The sequence below is a fragment of the Cyprinodon variegatus genome, unplaced genomic scaffold, assembly GCF_000732505.1.
Source record: "Cyprinodon variegatus isolate N-32 unplaced genomic scaffold, C_variegatus-1.0 Scaffold451, whole genome shotgun sequence".
NCBI lineage: Eukaryota > Metazoa > Chordata > Actinopteri > Cyprinodontiformes > Cyprinodontidae > Cyprinodon > Cyprinodon variegatus.
The window spans coordinates 148,480-174,082 of record NW_015150904.1 but is presented as its reverse complement, the minus strand read 5'-3'; the positions used below and the strand labels follow the sequence as shown (position 1 = coordinate 174,082).

General features: G+C 37.5%; 2 protein-coding genes across 2 annotated transcripts in view; one reads left to right on the top strand and one right to left on the bottom strand.

Annotated features, from left to right (window-relative positions):
- Positions 1–7,510, top strand: part of LOC107093883 (anthrax toxin receptor 1-like) — a 29,739-nt gene extending 22,229 nt beyond the window's left edge. Inside the window, exon 18 of the mRNA XM_015389206.1 lies at positions 2,963–7,510. Within this exon, the coding sequence (XP_015244692.1) occupies positions 2,963–3,364 (402 nt within the window). The 3' untranslated portion in view covers positions 3,365–7,510. The remainder of the gene's footprint in view (positions 1–2,962) is intronic.
- Positions 7,511–9,851: 2,341 nt separating this feature from the next.
- Positions 9,852–25,561, bottom strand: gfpt1 (glutamine--fructose-6-phosphate transaminase 1). Its single transcript, XM_015389190.1, has 19 exons — positions 25,439–25,561; positions 23,535–23,642; positions 22,227–22,334; positions 22,011–22,136; positions 21,840–21,898; positions 21,619–21,753; positions 21,490–21,551; positions 21,231–21,310; positions 21,042–21,150; positions 19,796–19,959; positions 18,050–18,145; positions 17,563–17,660; positions 17,346–17,466; positions 16,983–17,140; positions 14,763–14,877; positions 13,963–14,090; positions 13,408–13,575; positions 12,549–12,710; positions 9,852–11,282 (listed from the first exon to the last, which is right to left on the bottom strand). Exons 1-19 carry the CDS (start codon positions 25,443–25,445, stop codon positions 11,238–11,240), a joined length of 2,049 nt encoding a protein of 682 aa, XP_015244676.1. The 5' UTR covers positions 25,446–25,561; the 3' UTR covers positions 9,852–11,237.
- Between the last annotated feature and the right edge of the window lie 42 nt (positions 25,562–25,603).

Here is a 25,603-nt window from a genome sequence, read left to right as displayed (position 1 = left end):
ACCAAAGGTTTAAACTGTTAAATCTTGGGGACATGATTCACCAGTGCAGGCTGCACTCTCAGGCTTTTTTTTTTTTTTTTTTTTAGAAAGTTTTACAAACTGTTCATCCCTGTCCCTCTGCTTTGGATAACTTTGTGTCAGTCACACAAGGTACATTAAAATTAACTTTATATAACATGAAAGTATTTTTAATGCACCTATACAGCTCCATAGAAAATGATCACCGCATTTAACATGATCTAATTTCTATTTTATTTTAATTTTTCCGAAATGTTGATAATTTGAAATCTGCCTTACTATCTCTAAATAACTTTCCACTTTTCCTCTGTCACATTGCGTTTGTAGAACTGTCCTTCTGTTATCTTTTAGTTTCCTCTCCTGGAACTTACAGCAGTGTTGTTAGTTGTGTTTCAATCCAAATTAAGGGCAGTTTGTCTCTTCACAAATTAGTGTGTTTGAAACATTCAACAACAGACTGAAATTGCTTTACAAGCTGCGCTCTTGCTCTTTAGTTTAATTGCATTCATTATGGCAAATTCAACCAATGAAAGGCACTTTTCTATGTCAAACACGTTCTTCATCTCCTTGCAACTGAAACTATTGCATGATCTTCTGCGTCACTTACTACAGCTCTCTTCAGAGCTATTTACAGTTTAGCAGGTTCTCCTGATGTTAAAGCAAAAACCCAAAGCAGCTGATGAAGATGTGATTTAATCTGATATGATGGATTCTTATTTTAGATGTACATTTTCCCCAAGTAACTTTTGTTGAATTATCACAGAAAAGCAAAATGCAACAAAGCTTATTTCTATCTTCTAATTTTGCTATGTTTTTATTAAGGTTAAAGCACATTCGAAGGCCAACTGTGATATATATTTAAGTTCAAAGTGTAGCGTCTTTGAAATCAAAGTTCAGAGGGTTGTGTTCCTAATCCTTCTTTTTACAGTGTGCCAACAGCTCTGTAATTAAAAAGAACAAGTAAGACTTCCTTCCTATAAAAGCTTTAAAGAAAAATGACTAAATCGCATTTCCTAACATCTTAAAGAACCGGGTTCTGATTGCAATTAGAAATCTCCTGTCAAACCCCTAAACTTTATGACTCGCCCAAAATGAGCTCAGCGGTGGGAGGGTGGAAACTAGTCCCTTTTCCTGCCGCCTGCCAAAAAAAAAAAACTGCAGTTACGGCTTAATATATACAAACATATGAAGTCTAGGGATTATGGTGCATTCTTAGTGTATTTTAGAAGGCTTTATTGTGTTTTACCATTCCCATATGGCTTACTTCAGTAAAATTTCAATTTTTCTATTAGAACACATCAATCACGGGAATGCAACTTACAATGGTTTATAAAAAACACACAAAATAAACTAAAATAAAACAGATGATTAAATATATATAACTGTCCTAAAGATATATCGCTGTTTTAATGATTTATATTGAGGCAAAATATATTTCCTGGTCGAAATGATTTCAGATTCATTTATGGATATGGCTTTGCATCTTTGTGTAACAATGAAAGGAAGGCCTTGCATTGTCAAAATAAAGCATGTAAACAGAGAACAGAATTGGACCCAGTGTAGAACCCTGAGGGACACCATAATCTACTTCCAAATAAATGTTTAAGTTACAGTGTGTGTATAAACTAGAACCAGAAAATTGTCTGCTTTCGTCAAATTTAGCAGGAAAAATATAGAGTTCTAGGAACCTTTTACATATTCAGTCTCCAATAGAAATTAATTAAAGCAGCATTACATCTTATGTTTTACAATATTGATGTCAGTGGCCTGATATTGGGCTACTGTAAAGCAGTTCAGCTTACAGAAAAACTGGCAGCGGGTCGGTGGCACAGAAAGTTGAAGGTGCGGTTTTTGCAGCCAGTGACATTAAGGGGATATAACAAACTTCTCCAACGTCTAATATAGATTTAGATTACTATCACAGGGTCTTAGAACAGGACATATTAAAGTTAAAATATTGTTTTTAAGTTTCTGCTTCTGTACTTGCATGAAATCCATGCTTTTTTTAATCTCAGATTTAACATAATTTCTGAAAGAGAAAGCTGTAATTTCTTGTCATTTTATTGCAACCCCCCAGGGGTCCACACAGTGCCAGGTCTTCCAAGGTGCAGCCCGTTTCTGATACATGGTTTCTCTCTTTTGGCTGACCTCAATTTAAACTTACACATGGTTACAGTTTTTAAACAACACAAAGAAACCCGCTGCCTGTCCTGTTTACAGCAATGCAGTACGTCAGCATGAATCACAGGAATCTGTAAAGGTTTACCTAGAAATTTCTAACTGAAATAAACAAAAGCCATTTTTTCATTATGGGGGGGGGGGGAGTATTTTTCCATTGCTTTAAAATGGGGAAGAAAAAATTTATCAACTTTAACATAAAGTTGTCTTATGAAAACATTAAAATATATATTTTTTTTAACAACAATGACCATCAAACACTGACCTTTCTAAAAGGGATACGTAAGAAGTTTTAATGGGAAGGTTTTGTGAAAATATTTTACCTGCAGTTGTTCATTCTTGTGTTGCTTTTGTACCATAGAAATCCAGATTAGTTGTACCTAGAAGATTAAAGCTAAGAACCAGTCAGAAAGGAGCAAAGACCAAAATGAACTAATAGTAGTTTTAATCAGCTTTAATCCAAAAACATCATTGCTGTTTATATGAACAAGGCTTTTTTAACCTTCAAACCAGCCTCACCTTTACATAGGGTTATTATTAAATGAAAAAGAAGCTGATTTGGTAAATCTAGGTTGGAAGCTGTGTGTCAGAGTACATCATTGAGTACACATTGCTTTTCTTTTCTATTGGAGTGTTTCTGTAGAAATGCTTCATATATTCAGTTCTAAGTTTTTTTATCATTATATATATTTTTTGTGTGTTTTCATCTTTTTTGTAATAGTGCTTTTTTTTTTTAAATAAAGCCCTTTCTGTTTTGAATTTCCAGGGAAGATGCATGAACTTCACTCGTACAAAATCGCCGCCTCCTCGTTACCCCCACCTAAACTACCAGCCCTCACCCATCTGCAACCCACCCAACAGAAGTCCTCCTCCACCGCAGGGCTCCCTGCCCCCGACTCCTGGCAGCCCTCAGTCATTTTTCTACTCCACGCTTCCATCACCTCCTTCAACTCCTCCTCCTGTTTCCCCGACTCCCTCACCACCTCTCACCCCTCCTCCTTACACAGCACCTCCCAGCAGAGCTCTTCCTCCAACCACCACGTACATACCTGCTCCACCAGCGTCCCCACCTGGCCCTCCAGTCTGTGCCCCTCCTGCGGGCCCTCTGCCTCCTCCTCCTGGGCGAGCCCCCCCACCTGCCCGTCCACCGCCCCGTCCTGGCCTGTAGTTTAATGGCAGCAGATGTGAGAGACACATAACTAAAGGAAAACAGTGGTCAGCGTGCAGAGATGTTGTGTTTGGAAGCAGGGACATTTTTGTGTCCTCTGCCTTGTGCAGAGAAGCCAGGAGAGCTATCCAGCTATTTGTCTACAGTGACTTTTGTACACATCTAGGAGAACAGTGCAATTACTCAGATGCTTGAATTACACTCAACAGACAGTCCATACAAATGAGATCATGCAGATCAATTCCAGAACATTTGTGCAGTTTATGCTCGGAGGTGCTACAGAACCCACTAACCCATCAGCTCGTACGTTCGGTTAAATCCTCATGAGCTCGGACTAAAGTCTCTGTACCTCAGCCCTCAATAAGAAGCTGAACTGCACCGGTCATGGTGTCAAGATGAATGTCTGCTGAAAAATATCTGATTCGGGATGAAACTCAGGCTTCCAATGTTTTGGCTTTCAGCAGATTTACAGAAATCTGAATAATCTTGAACTTTTTTGGTTGTGTTAGCAACTGCATGCAAAGAAGGCTTGTGTGAACTGTGTGATTTTACCTTTTATACGTTTTTTATCGTTTTTATTGTGTGTTTTTTTTTTTTATCTGGTTGGGCTGGATGCCCAACCAGATTCTTTTGCATTTACCATGTTGCTTCAGTATCAAGGTTTGGAAGCTGCAGTCAACAGCTGTTGTGGTAAAAAGGAAAACTCGCTCTGTATACAAACATATCAGCAGATCAATCCATTCTCCGGATGTTTTTCTAATCCAAATGTGCCAAATATCAAAATGATGAAGCCATGTTTTTTATGTGCAGAGTGTGGTTTAGGAGCGGCTGACTGAGGAATGATTTCATCCTGGATGCTGCTCCAAAAAAAAACAAACTGGTCAGCAAAATTGGCACCTTAGCATATGTTTAATTTCTTGTTCATTAATGCATCACTAAAGCTTTTGCTTTAGGATATTTGTTCTATTTTAAGCTCACATTTGTAACACGTTATGCTCTCCCTACCTGCAGTGTGTAGTTTGATGCTTTGCTGGCTTTTAAGAACACCACTTGAAATGTTAATTACCTGACAACTTTACAGAGGTGGCACTTAAGTGAAAGTAGCACTACTGCATCATGTTTTTACTCAAATAGCAGCATAAATGAACCGTTAAAGAAAGTACACAGGCGTATTTGGTATTATTATAAAAGTATTTAGTAAAAAGGCTATTCAGGTACTGGGTAACTGAGCTACAAAATTATGTAATATTGAAGAAAATATTAAGCGATTCTGTTTTTTTCAGAGAATAAGGTAAATATGATCATGTGACATATATAAAAGATTCAATTACAGTATACTGTATTTTCACTCAACCTCCAATTAACTCAACAGTCTCAGCAGATGGAAAATAACATTTAATCAATAAGCTTAGCCTACAAATAAAATACAAAAGTGTGTCTCTCCAGGATGCATTTTGTTTAAAGCAAGCTTGCTTTCATTAAGTGACATCCCCACAATGGATGGAGTAACCCGAAATGTTAGAAACTTTGTGAAACTTTATTGTAAAAGTAAAAAGTGCAATGTTTAGTAATGCTACTCCTAAAAGTACATTTAAAAAAAGTTACTCAAGTAAATGTAACTGAGTACATGTAACTAGTAACTACCCACCTCTGCAACTTTAGCCTATTTTGCATTAACATCTTAAAATCCCCCAATATATTTATATATAGCTGCAAAGGAGACATTTTTAAACTGCACCAACTATGGTTACTGACCCGTCTTTCACTTACTCACATTGTAGACAGACATTTAAGAGCATTGCTTCTAAATTTTAATGTGACACACCAACAAAAAAACACTAGTTTTGAAGAATAAAAAAAAAAAGAAATATTAAAATGGTGTTTTTTGTTTGTATTATATCTTCTCAATTCTGAGAGATCCATTAGTGAACATAACTGAACAACCGACAACTTGAAGAGGAAAAAACTCAGCAGACAAGTTAGGAATAAAGTTACGAAGGTTAACAATTTGTAGCTTAAAGCAGGTCAAGAAGCATTCCTCAGTTTAAAATCTGAAAATTAAAAGGTATTGCGAACCTATCAAGACATGGCGCCCAACTGATCTTACATTGGGCAAATAGAGAGATAGTCAGAAAAGCAGCCAAATGGTTTGTAGTTTACTTTGCAAGAGATGTAGATATCCAGCTATCAGTTGCATGTTCTACAAATATCAAAGAAGTGTTTTAATTAAAAAGCCATGCAGAGGCTTACATTCAACATCTAGAAGAGGGTGTCTGTATGGATGAAAGTGTAACTATTTTTCCTACATGCAAAATACAGCGTAACACTCCTGAAGACCCTACACAGAAATAAGGCAGCATGCTTTTCTGGAGCAGGGACAGCAAACCCTGTAAAACATGTAAGAATAAGGTAGATGAACTATATGGAAACTGCAGTATATGTTTGCAATTTAACATGCTATGAAAAAAGCTAGAGTGACATAGATACACTGCAAGGCATTTATCAGCTAAACATGCTTATATGACACACAAATCAACTTGGTGTTCTATACTGTTCTTATTCTGATTTATGGTTTTAAGGATGTTTTTTACAATGTTTCTTTTCATTATCATTAAGACACTAGATCACATGATGACTTTTAACATAAAATCTCCTCTGCAGGTATGTTTTTTGTTTTTTTGTTGAAGCCTTAGCAGGTTTAAGTGTACCGTATGCCTCTTGAGCCCCTTTTTATCCACTGTTTCTTGTTTTAGGACATTTCTACATACCTTTTTATGTTGCAATTTTTTTTAGAATTAGACCTTTAAGTGCACACATTGAATGTAAAACTGTTCTATGTCCTTTTTTTTTTTAGCAACAGCAACAGAGAGCTGATACTGTATTGCCTCTGGGATCTAACAGCAAGGAGGACTACAAACACCTCCCTGTGATAGAAAAAAAGTGAAAAGCATATGCAGGGCATGGCTAACTAATTCCAGATGTCAATATATTGCATTAATTTCACATGCAGGAATAGAGTGATCTACCCTGGAAAATATTAGACTCCATCTAATCCTCAGGAAATGTGGACAAGCTGCAGAAAAGGACGTTGGCTCTGATTGTCCATGCCAAGATTTGAAGACATTTAAGAGGAATAAAAAGTTATAACCTCACAGCTTTCTCGTCTTTTGGGGTTTAAAGTCGATAATGTGTGACCAAGCTCTCACAATGACCAATTTTATGTGGTTTTCAAATGTCAGACAAACTAATTACAACCTTACTGACAGTATTGACTGCCTTGACTCGCACATGAACTTAAGTGACATTGCTCCACCCTTTGCTGCAGTAACAACCCAGAAACCTTGCGAGCTGTTCACAAGGTTTAGGGGTGTTTTTATGGGAATTTTTTTAACCCTTCTTTCAGAAGCATATTTGTGAGGCTATAGAATGATGTTGAAAGAGAGGTTCTGGTTTCTGCTTTAATCCATCCCTATTCTGTGGGGTTGAGATCAGGACTCTATGCAGGTCCCTAACCCATCCATGTCTTTATCTTTATGAACCGTGTTCTGTTGAAACAGGAAGAGGCCATCATCTAACTGTTCCCACTAAGTCTGGGAGCGCAGAATTATGCTGCAGATTTCCTGGATTTCAGTGGAAAAGGCTCAGACTGGTAATCTGTAATGGTGGACTCGTCCTAATTTCAGCAATTGAGGGCCAGCCCTCTTTAAATCATACTGGGCCCTAACACTTACTCTCTGGCCAAAGCACCTACCTGTGACAGTAAATAACTCAAGGAGCTCAAGAAATAATACAATGTGAACTACCTAAATGATGCATGCAGTACATATAGCCCTTCCTTGTCATGCACATCGTTGTGACAGTCGGCATATGATGTAATTCTCTATTTCTTCAAACTGTAAAATCCTTGCAACAAACTAAATTATAATAAAACTAAAATGCTTTCTTTAATACCAAACAACAATGCTCCTCTTATATTTGGTGAATTTATGTTAGAATATTTTGCAAAAATATGTTGCAGTGTATGATGGGGTTTTGCATCTAAAGGGTAACTTTTTTCATCTTCCGTGCAATGTTGCCAGGTTGGGGTGTTTCCCAATCTGGCAGTTTATGATGACCGTGGAAATCTTGGTGATGGTTGTCGTGTGATGCTTGAAGATAGATTGGTTAATACACAATGTGTATTTGTATTGTGTTTTACATTTGAGATTTGAGACGTACGCGTTTGACTTTGCTTCTGTTTTTTTGTTTTTTTGTTTTTTTTTTTAAGAGGGCTGGTGCAGATGGAAAAATGCCAGGGCCGAAAATTGTTCCCAGTCTGAGCCTGACTGGAACTACTGTGTTTTTTGACTCCTGAAAAACACGCCCCTCCCCCTAGGGAAGGATGAGAGACACCAGACCCAACAATGCCCTTGGTAAAGCAGTCTGTTAAAGCAACATCTCTGCAGTTACATGCAGATAAACTCCATGCCACACTTCTTTGCTGCAGTGATTCGTGTGAAATTAGGTTTGCATAAGTTTCCAGGCTGTGTAGATTTTAAAATGTTTCACAGTAGATTGAGATTCTGTTTGCTTTTATCTGACATAAAACAGAGATTTATTTTTTTAATGACTTTAGATGTGCAACAAATAAATGCAATGAGTTTTATTTTTTGTATAAAATTGCTGTAATAAGTAAAATTTTTAATTTTGCCATAATTCACTGAGATTCAACTGCAGCTTTAATGAGTTGAGCTTGTTAAGACCACCTGTTTTCATTTACTCAGATAATTCTAAGCACCTTGATTGAAGCTGTTGTGCTGCTTTGGTTTGCACTGGTTGGTAAAGGGCTTGCCTATTGTATGATGGTTCAGACAATGGGCTTTTTAAATGAAAAACTACACATGATTGGAGGATTGAGACTGTTTTTGCTAAAAGTCTTGGCTGATTTCTACAATTATTCTGAAGCTGCGTGTGAAGCCATGATAATAATGAGCATATGCAGTGAACTCCTTCTGAAATCTGCCCTCATTCTCACCAACAGCTTGGCTTTTCAGCTTAAAGTCATGCTGAAGCTGAATGCATTCCTCAGGCTGGCACTGATCGGTGAGCTTTTACCACCAAAAGACTTGGAACGATGTGGCTGTTCGAGACCTTCCACCTGGCTTCCCTCGGACACCGTCTGGAGCAGCAGCCTCTCTCTGGTGTGCGGTGAAGGAAGGAGGGCTGTGCAGTGGGTCAGATCACTCCATGTGCTGCTGCGTGTCCTGCCTGTGATCTGCAGGCATTCACTGTGCATTTCTCTGACCATGCTGGCCCTCATCCACATGGTATTGTTGGTCCCCTCAGCTGTATGCAGACGCCTCGGGCCCTTCATATCTACCATTTCAGCTTCTTGGGCCTTTATAAGACCACTGGGGACAATATGTCAAATCCTTGGTAGCCACAATCTGTGGTCCATTTAAGATGTGCAATTGATCATGTACCTCAAATATGTATATAATGCACAAATAGGAAAAAAAAAGACTTTTAACTCTTAATGTAAATATTTAGCTGTATTGCAATTGTTTTTTTAATTGTAATAATTAAATTTAGAAATTTTAGATCGGTGTCTCAAAGCTACAAGCCAAACTTTTCTATTAAAAATGGTCAATCTTTTCATTTAAAAATGAGTTGTTCATTTATTGTACTTCTACGTTTTTGCTAGTTTGTTGTAAATAAAGATACAATCTACACTCCCAAAAAATGTTTTTCTGTTTTTGTTTTTAACCCTTTTTGATGGATTTGAACTTTTATTTTGGTGTTTCACCTGACTTTTAGCACTTCAGTCAACCATGTGCCATTTTTAAAGTGCTAAATCTTTTATGGTTAGGTGCAAGAGTTCTTTAGGAAACAAGCTTTATGCATTTCTAAATTTAAATTTCTCCTCTTGTCATAGTGTCCAGTTCAGAGGCAACACAATGTTTGAAACAACACTTTATAGAAACTATTTTAGAAAACTCATGGAAGCAGTTGGACCCCGGGAAAAGGGAAACTACTAGAATTTTTTTTATATTATAGGCATTTTAAAAACCTAAATTACTATACTAAGTTTATTTAGCAAAGAGAGAGGGGATCTTTAGGGTATAATGGATGCTTCTCAGACTTTATACCACCACCAGAGGGAGGAAGTAAAAAAAAAAATCTTGGTCAATAAAGAGAGGTTATCTAAAAATAGCACTAGTTCACACTATCGTTTAAAAAAAAAAGTACAAGCATTCATTTTAAGCAAGAACACAAATTATATAACTAAGTTCTCAAAATCATTTTCACCATTTACTTCAAACTCTGGCTGAAGTAAATGGTTGAATAGTCCTCAACCCAAAAACACAAACTGAAAGTGGTTTCAAGGTCAGAATATCTTTTCTTGTATTTTGTGAATCCCTTCAACTAAAAGCAATAACCCCCCACCCCTATTATATTTTCAGTTTATATTTAACAAAATACAAAAAATACACCACTGGAAGACATCTTTAAACCAAATAAATTCAGACACTTTATTGCATCAACTCCAACAGCGTCCCACTGGTCAGTTTATCTAGTTGATAAAATGGAAAAAAATAAGATAATAAGAAGGGGTTTTAAAATTATAACAATATTATCTAATTCTCAGTACCCTTTTATATGCTTCAGGACCTGTTAAGGTTCAACTTGAAAGGTGATAAATATCTTCGAACCCTAAAATTTGCAGTTCTACTTCATTGCTCTTTTGAATTGGGTGCAAGTCGTTCTTTCCCTGGTATTTGAGGGAAATAGAGACAAAGGATCACAGACACTCAAGTCGCCTCCGGCTTTCTACATCAGTAAACACAACGTCATGAGAGTAAACTGTCCTCATTACAGGCCAGCAAAGCAGCTCTACTATAAAAACAAAGTATGAACACAAAATATTTTGGTTTGTAGTCGTCAAAGCAGTTGCACAGATTTTTGGTATGACATTTTAAAATATTAACATTCAATTCTTAAAAAAAGAAAAAGACCATAAGAATGAAACAAAAATCACTTAAAACATAAAAAACTAAGATAGACAAGTAAATGGTCCCAGAATGTAATGGCAACTGTCATGGCAGCAGAAGGAGGGCTTCAACTTCAGATCAGAGTCATTTATTCACATCAGGTTAAAGTAGTTCTAGTTAAAAACAAAAACAAGTAACAAGATCCCTGTAAGGCAACAGAAACCAACTACGATTGTACCCGCACTATTACAGAATGAGGATCTGTAACATATACAAGTAGCAAACAAGGATTTTTCTACAATCTGATATGCGATGCTACTTCCATGTCCTCAGAGGAAGAAATAACATCCAAGATGGGGAAGAGTCGCAAAACTTAGCTGCAATTATGAAGAAGCGATGACCTATGGCTTGGAATGATTCAAGTCCGTGGTTTACTTCCACCATGGAGTAAAACGCTTTAAATCACTAGCTGCCAAGGAAAGTTATCCCAACTAACCTAAAAATCATTGCACTGAAAGAGAAAATAAGCCAGGAAGGTCTCTAAAGTCTCAGCAGATAGCTGAAAGATCAGCTCCCACAGAGACCAATCAGTAACTAATCAGGTGAGCTCACTAAATAAAACGAACCGTATGATCACTGTTGACTGCCATCTAAAATCATTACAAACAACAAAATGAGAGAAAGATACCAGCCCAGACCAATCTTCATTAATCTGACCATGACAGCAGTTTCTAAGGATTCAAAAACAGTGATATAGGAATAAGATGTGACGTTAAAACTCACAAGGCTTGCCTAAAATATTACATGAAAAACAGTGACAATATAGGACACCCAAACAAGATTCAGTTTTCTCTTCTTCATATAGATCCTCCCCTTGGTGTTAGTGTGAAGGATGGGGACGTTTACTCTACAGTCACAGACTTGGCCAGGTTTCTTGGACAGTCCACCTGTATGTAAACATGGAAAATGTTAATTAAACTGATGCACATGTAATGGTAACAATAAAACAGAAGATATCTAATAGTTATTCACACAGCTTTTAGCTCAGGTTGTTGATAAGAATGATAAAGAAGATGTCTACTCATGGTTAGAAGCTGCTGGCAAACAAAAAAATGCAATTTAACAAAATCCAACAAAAAAAAAAATAAAAACTTGATTTTATTTAATTGTGGTTTGTTGAGAAAGCTGGCCTATAACTGAAGCTGAAGGAAAACCATACGGTGGCTTTTAGTTTTACAAATAAAATCCATAACATTTGTATTCAGCCCCTCTGGGTGGAAACTTTGAGGGAACCGTTGGCTTTTGGGGGTCTGGGATCAACTTTAAACAGTAGAAACCAAAAATTAAGCCTGTCTTCAAAAATGTCTGGACTTTCATTTATATTGTAGATCTGAATGTTTTTGTCTAGAGGTTAAACCTGTTAGCAGCTCTTTATTGCTAACACTTTTATTCCTAAGGTTTTGTTTTTCGTTTAGCTCCATCTCTCTTCCCATGAACTCTTAGCGGCTTCCATGTTCCTCCTGAAGAAAAATATCCCCTCAGCAGGACTTTTGGGGTTTGCAGTTGTGTCAATCTCCTGCAGTTTACTTAACAACAGATTAAACATAACTTTCTGAGATGTTCAAAGCTCGGGATTCAGTTTCATAACATAACACTGTGCTTAATGTCCCCACAGCGTACTCTCTGACCCGTCCACTGTGTTCATCAATCTTTTAACTAAACTTACACTAATTATAGCTATCCTTTTCCTTCCTCTAAACAAGTATGCACTACCTACTGTCAGTCTATCACATACAATAAAATAATAAAAGTCTCTTTGATGCTTTAAAAGTTGCATCAGTGCCGAGTAGGATTACATGACCCACTTTTTACTCTGAATTTAAAAAATGCCTTCCCCGAAAAATCCAAGCTTGCAAGTTTCTACCCTAACAATGAAAAAAAACTTGCGTCATTGTTTTAGAATCAGTTGGGAACATTTTTAATCGGTGCATAAACACACTATGTTTATTCCTGGTGGCTCCCAACAGTTTGCCTATAAAATTGGTTTAGAGAAACCACTGCAAATATACAAAAACATTCCTTCGGAGTGTGTTGCACAATCCTTTTTCTGGCAATAACTAAAATCATTAGCCAAGATAACAACACATGGGAAGCTATAGGATCAGTTTGCATAGTTGTTTTCAAGAAAGGGGCGTTTTAGGGTCAGAACGTACGTCGTATCCTCGGAGGACAGCCAGGTGGAAGGACAGCAGCTGCAGAGGGATAACGCTCAGAATACCCTGCAGGCAGTCCACCCCGTGAGGCACTTTGATGGTGCGGCAAGAGTTTTTGATGGTTTCGTGGTCGTCTTTGTCGCAGATCACAATAGGGCGACCCTGGAAATCAATACAGGTTGAAAGATTATCCAAATATGATTCATATAAGCTTCAAAAAGACTTTCCTGCTCAAATTACTGAAACTTTCTTTCAAAGAGAAATGTGCTCCACATTACTGAGGGACATTATGTCATCATACAATAGGGCCTTCCATGTATTGGCTGAGGGGAAAATTAGAGGTGGGGCTCAAAGAGAATTTTAAACCTAAATGGTCAGGAAAGTTGAAATGTATTAAATCAAATCACAACCATTAATGCATGCAATACTGCAACCAAAAAACTGCTTGGATGAAATATTTAATGAAATATTATACTTTAAATGCTGTGCATGTTAATTTGGCATTTAAACATATAGAAGCTGAAAGTCTTTTAATGCCCTGTAGGGAACCATAATGGTATATATTTCAGCTATCCAGATTTTACAGGAAGAGATGCTACATTGTGATAAAGAGTCAGGAAAATATGGACTAGAAGTACACATCACTGTCATCACAATGTTCAGCATTAATATCACAGTTGCAAGCTGTACAAAATTTGTTAAGCCTTAAAGGTGTGAAAAGAAAGGAATGATTTCAAATCTTTGTGCTTTTTGAGAATCCAGATCACCTTGCTTTGCAGAATAATATATTCATACATACATATTTTTTTCCCAAAAATTTTTTCCACCATTTCTAGCATTTGGCTCGTGTAACCCTTACTTGACGTGCAACGACTTGCTGCAGAGCATTCTGACATTTGGTGTAGGTGTGGTCTCTCATGATGATCATGATAACAGGCATCAGTTTATCCACCAGAGCCAGTGGACCGTGCTTCAGCTCTCCAGCCAGGATACCCTCTGAGTGCATGTAAGTGATTTCCTTGATTTTCTGCAGAGGAGAAAAAAAGACAGAAAAAAAAAAAAAAACAGACACAGATTAAACCAAGATATAAACCCTGACTAGCAACAGAGACTAACAGATCTAGATTTCACTGTAGAAATACCCATTTCCCAAGATCTCTAAAGTCTGACAGAGTTTAGTCTGATAGAGTCTGATATAATGAGACAAGTATTTCTAATAGAATTGTTTTCACATGATAAACAAACATTAAACTTAACACAGTTCCCCAGATACCAGATTTATTTGTAAACCTTCTCGAATCACATCTGTTACAGCCGTTTAAAGCAGTAATCAAAGGCTCGCATGGGGAGAGGAAGAAAAAAAAACAACGATCTGATTAAACTTGTAAAAAACAATGAGTCTGGATTTGCTTACCAGCGCTCCTTCCAAGCATGTTGCATAATGGTAGCCTCTGCCCATGATCAGCACGCTCTTCTGCTGGTACAGCTCAGTCGCCAACTTCTGGATCTCATCATCTAAACTGAGGACCTCCTTAATCAGATCTAACAGAAAAATTCAAAAAGAAAATCTGATGAGTTTTTCTTCTCTTTTGCCAATTAGAGAGAAACTATGAAATATATGTTTGAGTAGAATGCATCGTTAATACATTTTAAACTGTAGTGTTTTTTATGCAATAGACCAACATAAACTAGTGTGTAAATAGAATGTAATGGTTTTCAGGTTGCAAAATATACATCGTAATATCGGTGTATGCATTATAGATAGAGTTTAATAAATGTCAGCAGATTAATAAAATTCCATGCACTACGGCTCCCAGCGTGGATTGAATGAGAATGTGCATCAAACTCTTTTATTTTAGTAGTAAAAAAATTAATGTTTACCAAAAGCTTCACAATCAGGGCCTACTTTGTGTTGGTCTTTCAAACAAAATCAAAGTTAAATGCTAAAAAGTTTGTGGATCTAAGACAAATTTGGAAAAGTTCAAGAGCAAGAAGACTTTTGCAAGACACCAGATAAACATGGGCTTGGATTGAGCTTTTTAGTCCATGCTTCGCTCTTAACTCCATTTTCCCATCCAATTGACTTGTTTACATTATTAAGAGGCTATGAAATATAATTATTCTTGCTCAGTGTGTGGTTTTCTTTTTTATGTTCTGCATTTTATCCTCCCTCGGGTCTAGGCTATACCATGGAACATATTTGTCTGGACTTACCTGGGAGAATTCTCAGGCCTTGGATTATTTCACGCCGTCTGGGTTGCATGGAGATTCTGTCATCGCACATCAGCAGCGCAAACATGATCAGAGCCACAAACTGGCTGGTGTAGGCCTGCACAGCCGAAAAGAAAAATATTATTAATAACCTCCCAAAATATCTAAATACTTTTACGGCATTTATAACAATTAAAGAAAACAACAGGAAGATAAAATACTGCTAATTGTTACCAGATATCCAAGTACTCATCATTTCTTAAGGTATCTGAAGCTCTACGTCTCCCTTTAATAACATTGCTACTAATGCATCCCAGATGGGGAGGAGCAGGATCACACACCAAACGGCTCATCCTGGAAAAGCTGATGAGTTCTAAACATTACATTTAAAAACACGTCTCTGATCATTCTGGAAACAGCACGACTCAAACCGCACATGCATCCGTTATCAATACCACCCACTCCTGCAACGTGTTTGGACACCTTCCATGCCCATTTTGGAGATTCATGAATGCCAGTATTTAGGGCTAAGGAAATAACCATTAAACCTATATGCTGACTTTTTTTCATGCAAAGTTCACAATAAACCTCTCCTAGTTCTTGCCGTCTGCTGTGATGCAACAACTCCATTTGTTCTGCCCTAAAAGTGAGATCATCATTTACATACTTGTACGTATCACCAATATTTAAGTGGTTTTTAAGGCACTGAGCAGCATCTGCTCCCTTCAGATATGATGAGCAGAAACCTCTGTTACTGTAACTTTGAAGGAAAACTTTGCAACGGTCCAAGATCCCAATAAACGCTGTTATGTAATTTATAAGCTGACATCCTCCAAGTTCTTTCGATCAGATCAGCCAAAAAGATTTCTATCAAAGATTTTAGTCTCATCTTGTTTTTCCATGGATCCTCAACAGAAAAAGCATGAAAAAAAGGAAAAGGTTGGGTTCTTTAATGATCCAATGGGCTGTAAATGTTCTGTGTTTGCTGAAGGTGGGTCTGTGGCTCAACAAACAGGGCCATAAATGATGGCGTCTCTAAGGCGTGCTCTTAGGGCCTTGGAGCAGCAGAAGAGTCACTGAGCCAAGCCCAAAGTCTGGACCAGGAAAGGACCTGCTTCACTTTCTCTCTGCACCCAAACTTCGCCAAGCTTTTCGCTCTGCTCTCCCTCCAAGCTGGAAAATCCTTCTGGTTGTAAAAGTAGGAAGGAGGACATACAAAAACACCAACGCTGATGATAATAGAGATTTCTTTCTGAATTCTGTCTACTTGTTTTTGACACCTGTGGGACAGTAAAGGTTGACCTATTTTATTCTGTCCTCTTTTTTTTGATTAGAGGGCGAGAATATGAAAATATGGGAACCGATTGGTGATGGGAGTTTTGTAATTGCGAATAATGATTGCTTTAAGTGGTCATGGAAGGACGATTGCTGCAATAGTTCAACTCAAACTCCACAGAAGATAATAGTCATGGTGCAAAAAGACATTTTTTAATGTCATCAATTAACCTATTGGCTATATTTGCAGCTGCCTGGCTTGAAGTAATCTTGAGTGCATCTTTCCTGCTCATTTGAATGTGAACTTCACCCGCGTCACTATAAAACTAATCGATCTCATTCCCTAGAAATCGATTTTGCAAAAATGTAAAGGAATCGATTCAAAATCGATTAAATCGATTTTTTTTACCCAGCCCTATCCCTCCATGCTGTGCCTGATGGCAGGATGAACTTGTTTCTTTGTTTTCCCGTCATAGTTTCTGTCGCTTTAAACATCCAAGTATTGTACTGAATATAGGAACGCACACGGTCATATGAGAGAAGCATTTTTGCTTTTATCAATATTTAATTTGATATCATATTATTTTCTCTATTTTATCCCATTCCCCTTTGAAGAGTGACCAATAAAAATAGACTAAAGCAGGGGTATCATATATATATTTTTAAATAGAGGTAATCAAGTTAAAAGTTGCATTTTTCTACATTTTTGAGGTGTAGAAATGAAGCCTCGACATTAATAGTTTAACATGTTTAAGATTTTTTTTTTTTTTTTATCTCCTTCAATGATTGTGCATAGGAATGTATGCATGTATGTTCATGTAGAAAAAAAAATCTCCTTTTTAAGATGCAATTATAGCACGTAGGTTTAACTTGTTAAAAACAGTAAGGAAGGTCCACAAATACAGGGATGTCACAGCTTAAAGGGGCGATGTGATTGTGTTGCTTTACCTTGGTGCTGGCTACTCCGATCTCTGGTCCAGCATTGATGTGGACTCCACAGTCCGTCTCCCTGGAGATAGTGCTGCCCACTGTATTGGTTATGCCAACAGTCAGAGCGCCTCTTTCCTTACAGTAGCGCAGAGCCATGAGGCTGTCAGCGGTCTCCCCTGAAGTGTTGGCAGAAATAATTATAAAATACCTCTGCTAGAAGAAGCAACCTGGTTTTAGAAAGCTTCAGAAGAAAAACCACGATCCCCAAAAGATATATCACAAACTCTTTTTAAAAAAGTCAGGATAGTTCCTCTACAACTTAAGTGGACAAGAGATATATGGAGTAAGTAAACCCAGTTCAGATAGTCCACAGATTCCCACCTGATTGGCTAATAAAAAAGCAGACGTCGTCTCGGAAGACTGGAGTGTTCCTGTCCAAGAAGTCGCTGGCCAGCTCTACCATGACAGGGAGCTCAGTAAGCTCCTCCAGAACCTGGCGGGTCTAAAAAAAACAAAAAACAGAAAAAGGACAAGTCGGTGTTATTCTACGTCATTGGTGACCAAAAAAGGAAACTATGACATGTTTAATACTACTTACTGCTACTCCAGCATGGTAGCTGGTGCCACAGGCAATAAGGATAAGTCTCCGACATCTTTGGATTTCCTTGATGTGATCCTTTAGTCCACCCAGTGTTACTACAAGGTAAACCAAACAGCTCTTCAGTCATCATATTCCAATCACTATTTAAACCAAATAAAAAAAGAGATCAGAAGAATCTCGGATGTGAACTAAAAACATGTTCAGTGTTCATTACTTTATGCAACAGCTGTATTAATTCCTGCCTGGCAGTCTGAAAACTACAAACCAAGGAATGGCTGAATTTAAATGGGTGCTGCTATAATGTAATTTGTGTTCGTCAATAAACACTTTGTGGTTGGCTAATGACAGAAAACGAGAAATAGATGAATAGGGTTTAAATTATAATTTTTTTCTTCTATTAAATCTTGATCAGTAAAAGTTAAATGATGTAAAATAAAATGCATTCCCAGTGCACCCAACAGGTGACGTTAAGCAACTCTCAGACCTGTGTTGTTGTCAAAGTTGACTCTTCCTCTCATTGTGTTCACCACAGACTCTGGCTGCTCAAAGATCTCCTTCTGCATGAAGGAGCTGTAGTTACCTATGGGGGGAGGATCAGAATATAGGAGAGCTTACTGCACCAGAAACAAAACACACTAAACTAGAACACAGGATGTATCAGTATGATCACACGCATGTTGACATTCTTGCTTTGTACATCCAAAAAAACAACAACATATTTTTAAAGTCTTTCACTGATAGTTCAGATTTTCTGAACTTAAAAGAAGGTACCTCTTTCTGCTAATCTATATTTTCTTTCTGATTTATAAGCAATCCCTCAATTCTAAGAAAAATCTCTATTTAATACAAAGGTATAAAGATGTTTTAGCCTCAAGAATAAACTGTGACAGTCAGAAATTATGTTGTTTTTCCCCCCGCTCCGTCTTCAACAGCAGTTTGGGTCTCGCAAATTAGGTTATTCAGCAGAAAACCTCCAAGAAAAGAGACACAGGAGGAGAGAGAGGCTGAGTAATGACAGGACCATAAAGGAATGTGAAGTTGTGCCAACATCAGCTCCCTACTGCCCTCTGCTGGACTATATTGGAAGAGTAAGAACCTTCTGTAAATACACTATCACAAGTACAAAGCAAATGTAGTAAAGAACAGAACTGAATTGTAATTTATTTAACTGTATTTCTATGGTGATTTCATTTAAAAATCAAAATGAGAATGTAATGCAGCACACTGAACTGGTAGGAATCAGACAGTTATAGCTATGAGACATATAAGTACTTTAATATTTTTTTACAGGTAAAAGGCAGACAGCAGCACAAGCGTAAATTATTTTGAGATAATTGGTTTGTTTACAGCTGTTATTTGCAAACATGGTGATAAAGAAATAAAAAGGCCAATAACAGGATGAAGTTAAGGTATACAGTGGACAGATTCAACTCTGAAACAGAGGATAGCAAAGGGGAGAAAAAAAAATCTTTTCTGGTTAATGTAACTAATGCAAGTGTATTCAAAAATTACCAAGCTGTAATTAGATATTGTTTAGCTTATTAATCTTACTGTAAATTCTTTTAATCATTTATTCCTTAGCAGTATGTAAAATTTGAAGTATTTTAATGAAAACAAAGTAGAAAAAATATTATTACAAATTGGATAAAGAGTTAGGGTCGGTTGTAGTGTTTTTGTTTTTAACTTTTTCCCTTGGATTCTTTAATGTTGGGTCTAGAAAATGTTTCTGTTTTTTTTCCAGCAGTAAGACTTAGACAGATTTTTTTTGTCATTTTGTACACACAAGTGTAAACAAAAAGACATTTCTTTAAGTACAGCTCTCTAGACTATCTCATTTGATAAAATATTGTGAAAAACAGTAATGCAAACATATGACTGTATAGTTAGTTTTAAGATTCCATAATTTCATCAGTGGAAATCTACTTTTAAACCTGTTTTTAAAACAATAAAAAAAAAAAAGAGTTTATCAGCATCAGCATTCATTTTTGATTCATTTAGACATCCCTGACTGAGATGATCAAGTTAAGTCTTTGCTGGACTCGATGGACTGTTAGGGCAGCTGATCACCAGTCAGCCACTTCATTTTACAAAGGGGCTTTAAGGGTAAAATTATATTGAAGTGAACAGATAATGTATCTGAAATTTTTGTAGTCAGCAAGTGAAAAAAAAAAAAAAAAAAAAAAAAGAGAAAGCCTCAGAAGGAAAACAAATGCAGTGACCCTCATCTTACCCTTCATAATTTGCTGCAGCTCCATCTGCAAAGTCTGGATGGCGCGGGCCGGGTAGTCTCCCGCCCGGCGCTTTATTCTGTGGATGGACAGCCGTCCTTCCATTACAGCAGCCACGTCGTCATCCTCCAGGAAAATCACCCGGTTAGTGTGCTCGATAACAGCACTGCCGTTACAAGAGATCAACCGTATGTGTTAGTCAAACAAATAATTCCAGCTGGACTGATAAATTAAGACTTTAACTACAGAATATTCAAGTTCCTGGTACGTATGCATTTTTCAAATCATCTCCATCAAAACCACAAATTGACCTGTGCAGGAGGCTGCCATCACTATAGAGATGGTTTGTTTGTACTTAATCTTGAACAACAGAATGTTCTGCATGCAAACCAAACAGTCCAAAGCGATCAGACCCCCTTCTTCCACCTGCTTAATGTGTCCCCTAAATGGGTAGCTAGCTTAGTCTATTTTGTTGAAGTGGATACAAAATAGAGAACTTTATTTATTATTTTTTCCTACTGTTCCGTGAAGAGAGAAAGCAGGTACAGCAGGTTATTAGACATAAGCCCATCCTGTAGCTGCAGGAGCGGGGACAGATTGAGTATGCTCTACTGAACTCAGCTTTTGACATGTTCACTGGGCCAGAGCTTGCTGTAAAGAGAATAAAATGCGACTTAAACTTAATTCAAGGGATTACTCCTACTAGTCTGCAGCATCACTGCAGGGTGGTTCTAGTGCTCCTTGAGAATACAGTCAGTGCAGTGGTGTCAGACATCTAGCAACAGTAATACCTTAAACTATTTATCTGCATCAGGTTTTGTTCTGGGTCGGGTAGAGTTTTATGTCTGGGAGCCCGAGTCAGATGGGTCAGGACTTACTGGGCCTAATCTATAATGAGCTCTACACTGATTTTAAGATTAATGCTTACCATAACCTTTCTTGATGCAGTTTCTCCAATAATGTTCTCTAAAAAACTCTACATTCGCCAAGAAAAAGTAGGATTTATGATATTAAATGGATGGAGTGAGGGCAGTCAGTGTCACTCTGTTATATTAAGTGGCTTCAGAGTGAAGGGGGAAAAGCTACATATGTGTCACACATTTCAGATATTTACTTCTTAAGATTTAATGAAAGCGTTGCATCCTAGTAATAAGTAAAAAAAAAAATACAGTGAATACCTTCAAAGCAACATGAACAGTGAAAAGGAGAATACTTTTAAGGCTGATGCCGCAACATGTATCTTCTCACCTGGCGTCAGATGCAAAGTAATACTCCACAGCTTTCTCATCCAGTGGGAACAGGGAAGTGTCCTGCTCTGTCCTTGGCAGGGCATTGCAGCTCTTTTTCTCTTTTCCAGCTGGAGAAACAAAACAGTTAGGGCTTAAGTTCCATCAAAAGTAAACTGTTCAGACCAGGAACAGAGACAGGAATAATTACAGGAGCGGTAGAGCACTGGGATATGATCTGCAGACAGCTTGTGATCACTGCGTACTCCCATCAGAAGAGGGCTTCCTCTCCTGCACAAAATAAGGTAGACTTAAATCAAAAATCTGACAGTGTGTTGGCTTCCAACTTAAACAAAAAACACCTAGAGCTTATATATTACCATTATTTTTTTTATAAAATAGGATATTTCATTTCAGACTGGGGTCAGCTTTACATAGCATTTTCCCTGTATCAGTTTGTCAGTACGTACCTTGTGCCAACTGCTTCTCCGGGGTAATGGACACTCTTAAACACCAGAGCGAAAGCTCCTTCCTGCCAGGTGAAAAGACATGTTATAGAAACCGCTGTATCTCTGATGATCTTTATTAGCTCCACTTACCAGCTGCTGGGTCACACGCTCCACCAGTGTGGAAAAATTAATGTCGTCACTTTCCCGATTGTCATACATGTACTTCACCAGCTTGGCAATAGTCTCAGTGTCTGTCTCAGACTCAAACTCATAGCCTTTGCTCTCCTGTAGAGTTAACATGAGTGGATGAGCTGTTTATGAAAAGAGTGAAATCAGACTAACCTTTTATTTTACAAGGAACATAACCTCACCAGAAACTTCCTCAAGTCTTTGTAGTTGGTAATGATTCCATTGTGAATTACAATGAACTCTGCAAATCAGAGAGATCATTATCATTTATTATAAAATCCATGGGAGTAACACAGTTCAAACGGTTTTAAATAATCTGGGCTATTTACTTTGACATTTATAAAACAACTGACCATTGTTCTTGTCTGATCTTTGTGGATGGCTGTTGACTGGGTTGGGCACGCCATGGGTCGCCCAGCGAGTGTGAGCAATGCCAAGGTGAACATCGAATTCCACATCCAGGTCAATATCCTGCTGTTCTAAAGGTAAAAAAAAAATAAAAAAATCAGGTACATGTTTAAAATAGCTCTAGATCCGACTGACTCAAACTAAATGTAATCTCAGCTTACTGTTAATCTCCTCATCCAGGGCCTTAACTTTTCCACGTTGCTTGATCAGCTGGATAGTCTTGGCATTTGCCTCCCAGTCTTTGCTGTTGCCTCCATCGATCCCAACACCTAAAAAAAAAAAGAACAAAAAAAAAAGGAACAAAACAAATTAGAATCTCAAAAGAGAACTAACTAAAGAGAAGCCAAAATCTACAATGCTTGATTGAATCTATATGCAATCATTTCTATACATAAATGTCCCATTAACTATGAGGTTTCAATGGTTTTATTTTCCATCTAGGAAAGGTCTACATTTTTAAAATCAAAAACAGAATGCATAAGTACAAAACTTATATCTAATTTAATCCACATTTTCAAATTACGACTACAAGCTTAAATGTACACAAATACCTATTTTAAAGCCCATAGGCAAGTCACATCTAGATCATGTCAATCTAGCCAGTGCATGGGGCAAATAATCAGCTGGCAATAAAACCGGTCTAACTGGACAAAGCTGCTCATTACAAAAGGAAGCTGATCCCAATCAGATCAGAACTGACTTTAAAACAAATAAAGCAGGCAGCCCCAAAAATCTGACAATATGAGAATAAATTACACAAAAAAATTGTGTACTGGACAGAAAATAAAAGAGTTCAACAAAAAAACCAACCACGGAATTTATATGAGCTTAAATAAAGCAGGTCAAAATATCCAGCAAGACTGCTGCCTTCACTCTATAGATGGCAACAAAATACATCTGTCAGAGGCGCAAATTGCTAAGAAAAGTTGAATGAAATATTTGTGTTGAGCTTCAAATTTGTCCTAAAGATAAAAGTTAATGCATTTAACAAACATATGAATATAATCCGTGTTCGTTAAATTAATCTGAGAAGTTTTATCATCACTTCACCTTGAAAAGTAAAACAATTTATAACTATCTTTAAAATGTATTTTAGAGTAATGGCTGAGATTGACATCATTACGAGTGGTCTTTAGGTCTAACTGAATGCCCAAAGCCCCAAATATTATCTTTGGTTTTCTCTCATATATAATATGCATCATGTATTCTGCATTTCTTAACTGAACCACTGAGTGCACCTGACGTTCACACACATTCTAACATGCTGAGCTAAAGCGCTGCTCTAACCACCCAGTCACACCAAACCTCTCCCAATTAAAAACGCTGCCTCATATAAAAAAAAAAGTCACATTTTCAGCCACCAAGATGCAGCACACAAGTAAGTGTAAATTAAAGAGTGAGCTGTCTGAACTGATAAAGAAAGTTAAGAAAGAATGTTGGGGGTAATGTGCCTCCCCCGTCTTTCTCACCCGCTGAGTCGTAGCCTCTGTACTCCAGGCGTCTCAGACCTTTGAGGAGGATCTCAAGGATGTCCCGACGTGTCCTTGGGACATGATAGTTGAGATACGCAAATATTCCTGAGAAACAGAAGAGGGAATAATAAAATAAAAGTGGAACATAGGCTAGGCTAAAATATCAACATCGGGTGGCACCGTTGGTGGTTTTTCAAAAGCATTAGACAACGATTCTTTCAGCCCCGACCGATTTATCTTTGGCAAACATTACTTCAAGTCATGTCACCTTAAGGCCCTGTACAAACAGGTCAAATTCATATTAAATATATATATATATATATATATATACACATACATACATACATACACCGTATATATACACCGTGTCACAGTCAGATCCAATAACATAAAGAGGCTCATTTAATAGAAATTATAATACAGAATAATCTAAATAAAATAACAATTGGTAACAATCTATTGACTGCCCAGTAATACCTTCAATTAAGTGTGAGGTGCCATTAAGGAATGACTCCCTTATTAAAGAGACTCATTATTACAATGTAAAGAGAATTCACAGGTTTGTAATAAATTCACATCACGCAACCAAACACTGATCAATAACATCCTTAAACTATAAGAATAACATTTAATATTCGGTTATTACCAAAACCGAAATAACACAAATGTTATTCAACTTTTGAAAATGGAACATTACAATATTTGAGTGGTTTATGTCAAGAGGCAGATAAGCAATTCATGTGAAACTGGTCCTACAGAACTCTAAAATCAGACATTTATATTCGACCCATTAAAATCCTTCAAGGTGTCTTACTGATGAAAACCTTTTAACAGTGATATCAGTGAGAATTACTTGGTGCAGAAATTTTCATTTTGGTATTTTAACTCAGATTAAGACTTATTGATGTATAACCACTAAACCAGCTCAATGGTGTTTGCTGTATTTCTATGTCACAGACATAAATTAATTGGTTTATTTTTAATCATAAAAAACTATTTCACTCTGAGACTGAGCTGCATCTCAATCCACCAAGAAGCAAAAAATGAGTCGTGGCCAGAGTAGTACATGAAATCACAAAGAGTTACTCAGCTTTGCAGTCACAGATGAATGCAAATGTTAACCCTGAAGAAAGCTGGGATACAGAGCAGTCATTCAGAGCAGCAGGTGATGGAGGGAGGGGTTGAGGGGCAGGGATAAAATAATGAATAACCTACAGGAACAACCACTGATGAAGCACTGTGACCCAACAAGTAAAGGTCAACTTGCTGATAGAGCAGCAGCAGATGTTGAAAGAAAAACTATTTAAACTAGTTTATCAGGCCCAGTTGGTCGGATCAGATTGGGATGACAGTGATGGCAGACAGACACATCAGCCATCAGTCACAAGAGAAGCAGAATGAAAGGAAACTAAAAACAACTTAATTACTTTACCTTAAAGGGAAAAACCAATAAACCAATTCAATTGTAGTTTGTTTTACTTTGTCAGCAGATGTCAAACATAATGACTAATTGATAATTTCGATCATTAAATCAGAATGACACAAAATAGCAACTGGAAAGTTAGCACGCGTCATCATACAGACATATTAGCTGGGCGACGTTAGAAGGCAGGTAGCAGGAATTTCATTTCTATTCAATTCGCATATGAATACACACAACGATGACTTATGGGTCACAAACGAAGCGAAAAAACGACGAGTGACTGTTTTATATTTAGCTGACGAGCAGCATCAGCAACAAGCTCATGTTTGCTAACAGCACTGAGGTTAGCCGCCCAGCTAACAACCTTCAAGCTAACATAAAGCCTACACTGATTCATTTTAGTTTATTTTCACTGCTAGATAAGAGAGAACAGCCTAATATGACCAATGGATGAGACACGAGAGGAATAACAACTCACCACACATGACTGCAGCGCTGTTGTCAGACACAGCTACTCAGGACTAAGGAAGCTGCGGACGCCTGTCAGTTGCCTCCACCCCATCGGACCTCCCTCAGACTGAACCGCCTCCTTCAGCTGCGTTGCGATTGGTCGATATTTCTGCTTGGGCCGACCCTCTTCTTC

Excerpts from the sequence above, each read along its gene's own strand:
- gfpt1 (XM_015389190.1), bottom strand. Across the intron at positions 22,137-22,226 it reads CCTGGATGAGGAGATTAACA|AACAGCAGGATATTGACCTG; the intron begins GTAAGCTGAGAT and ends TTTTACCTTTAG. Across the intron at positions 14,878-16,982 it reads TCGGAGTAGCCAGCACCAAG|GCCTACACCAGCCAGTTTGT; the intron begins GTAAAGCAACAC and ends TCGGCTGTGCAG.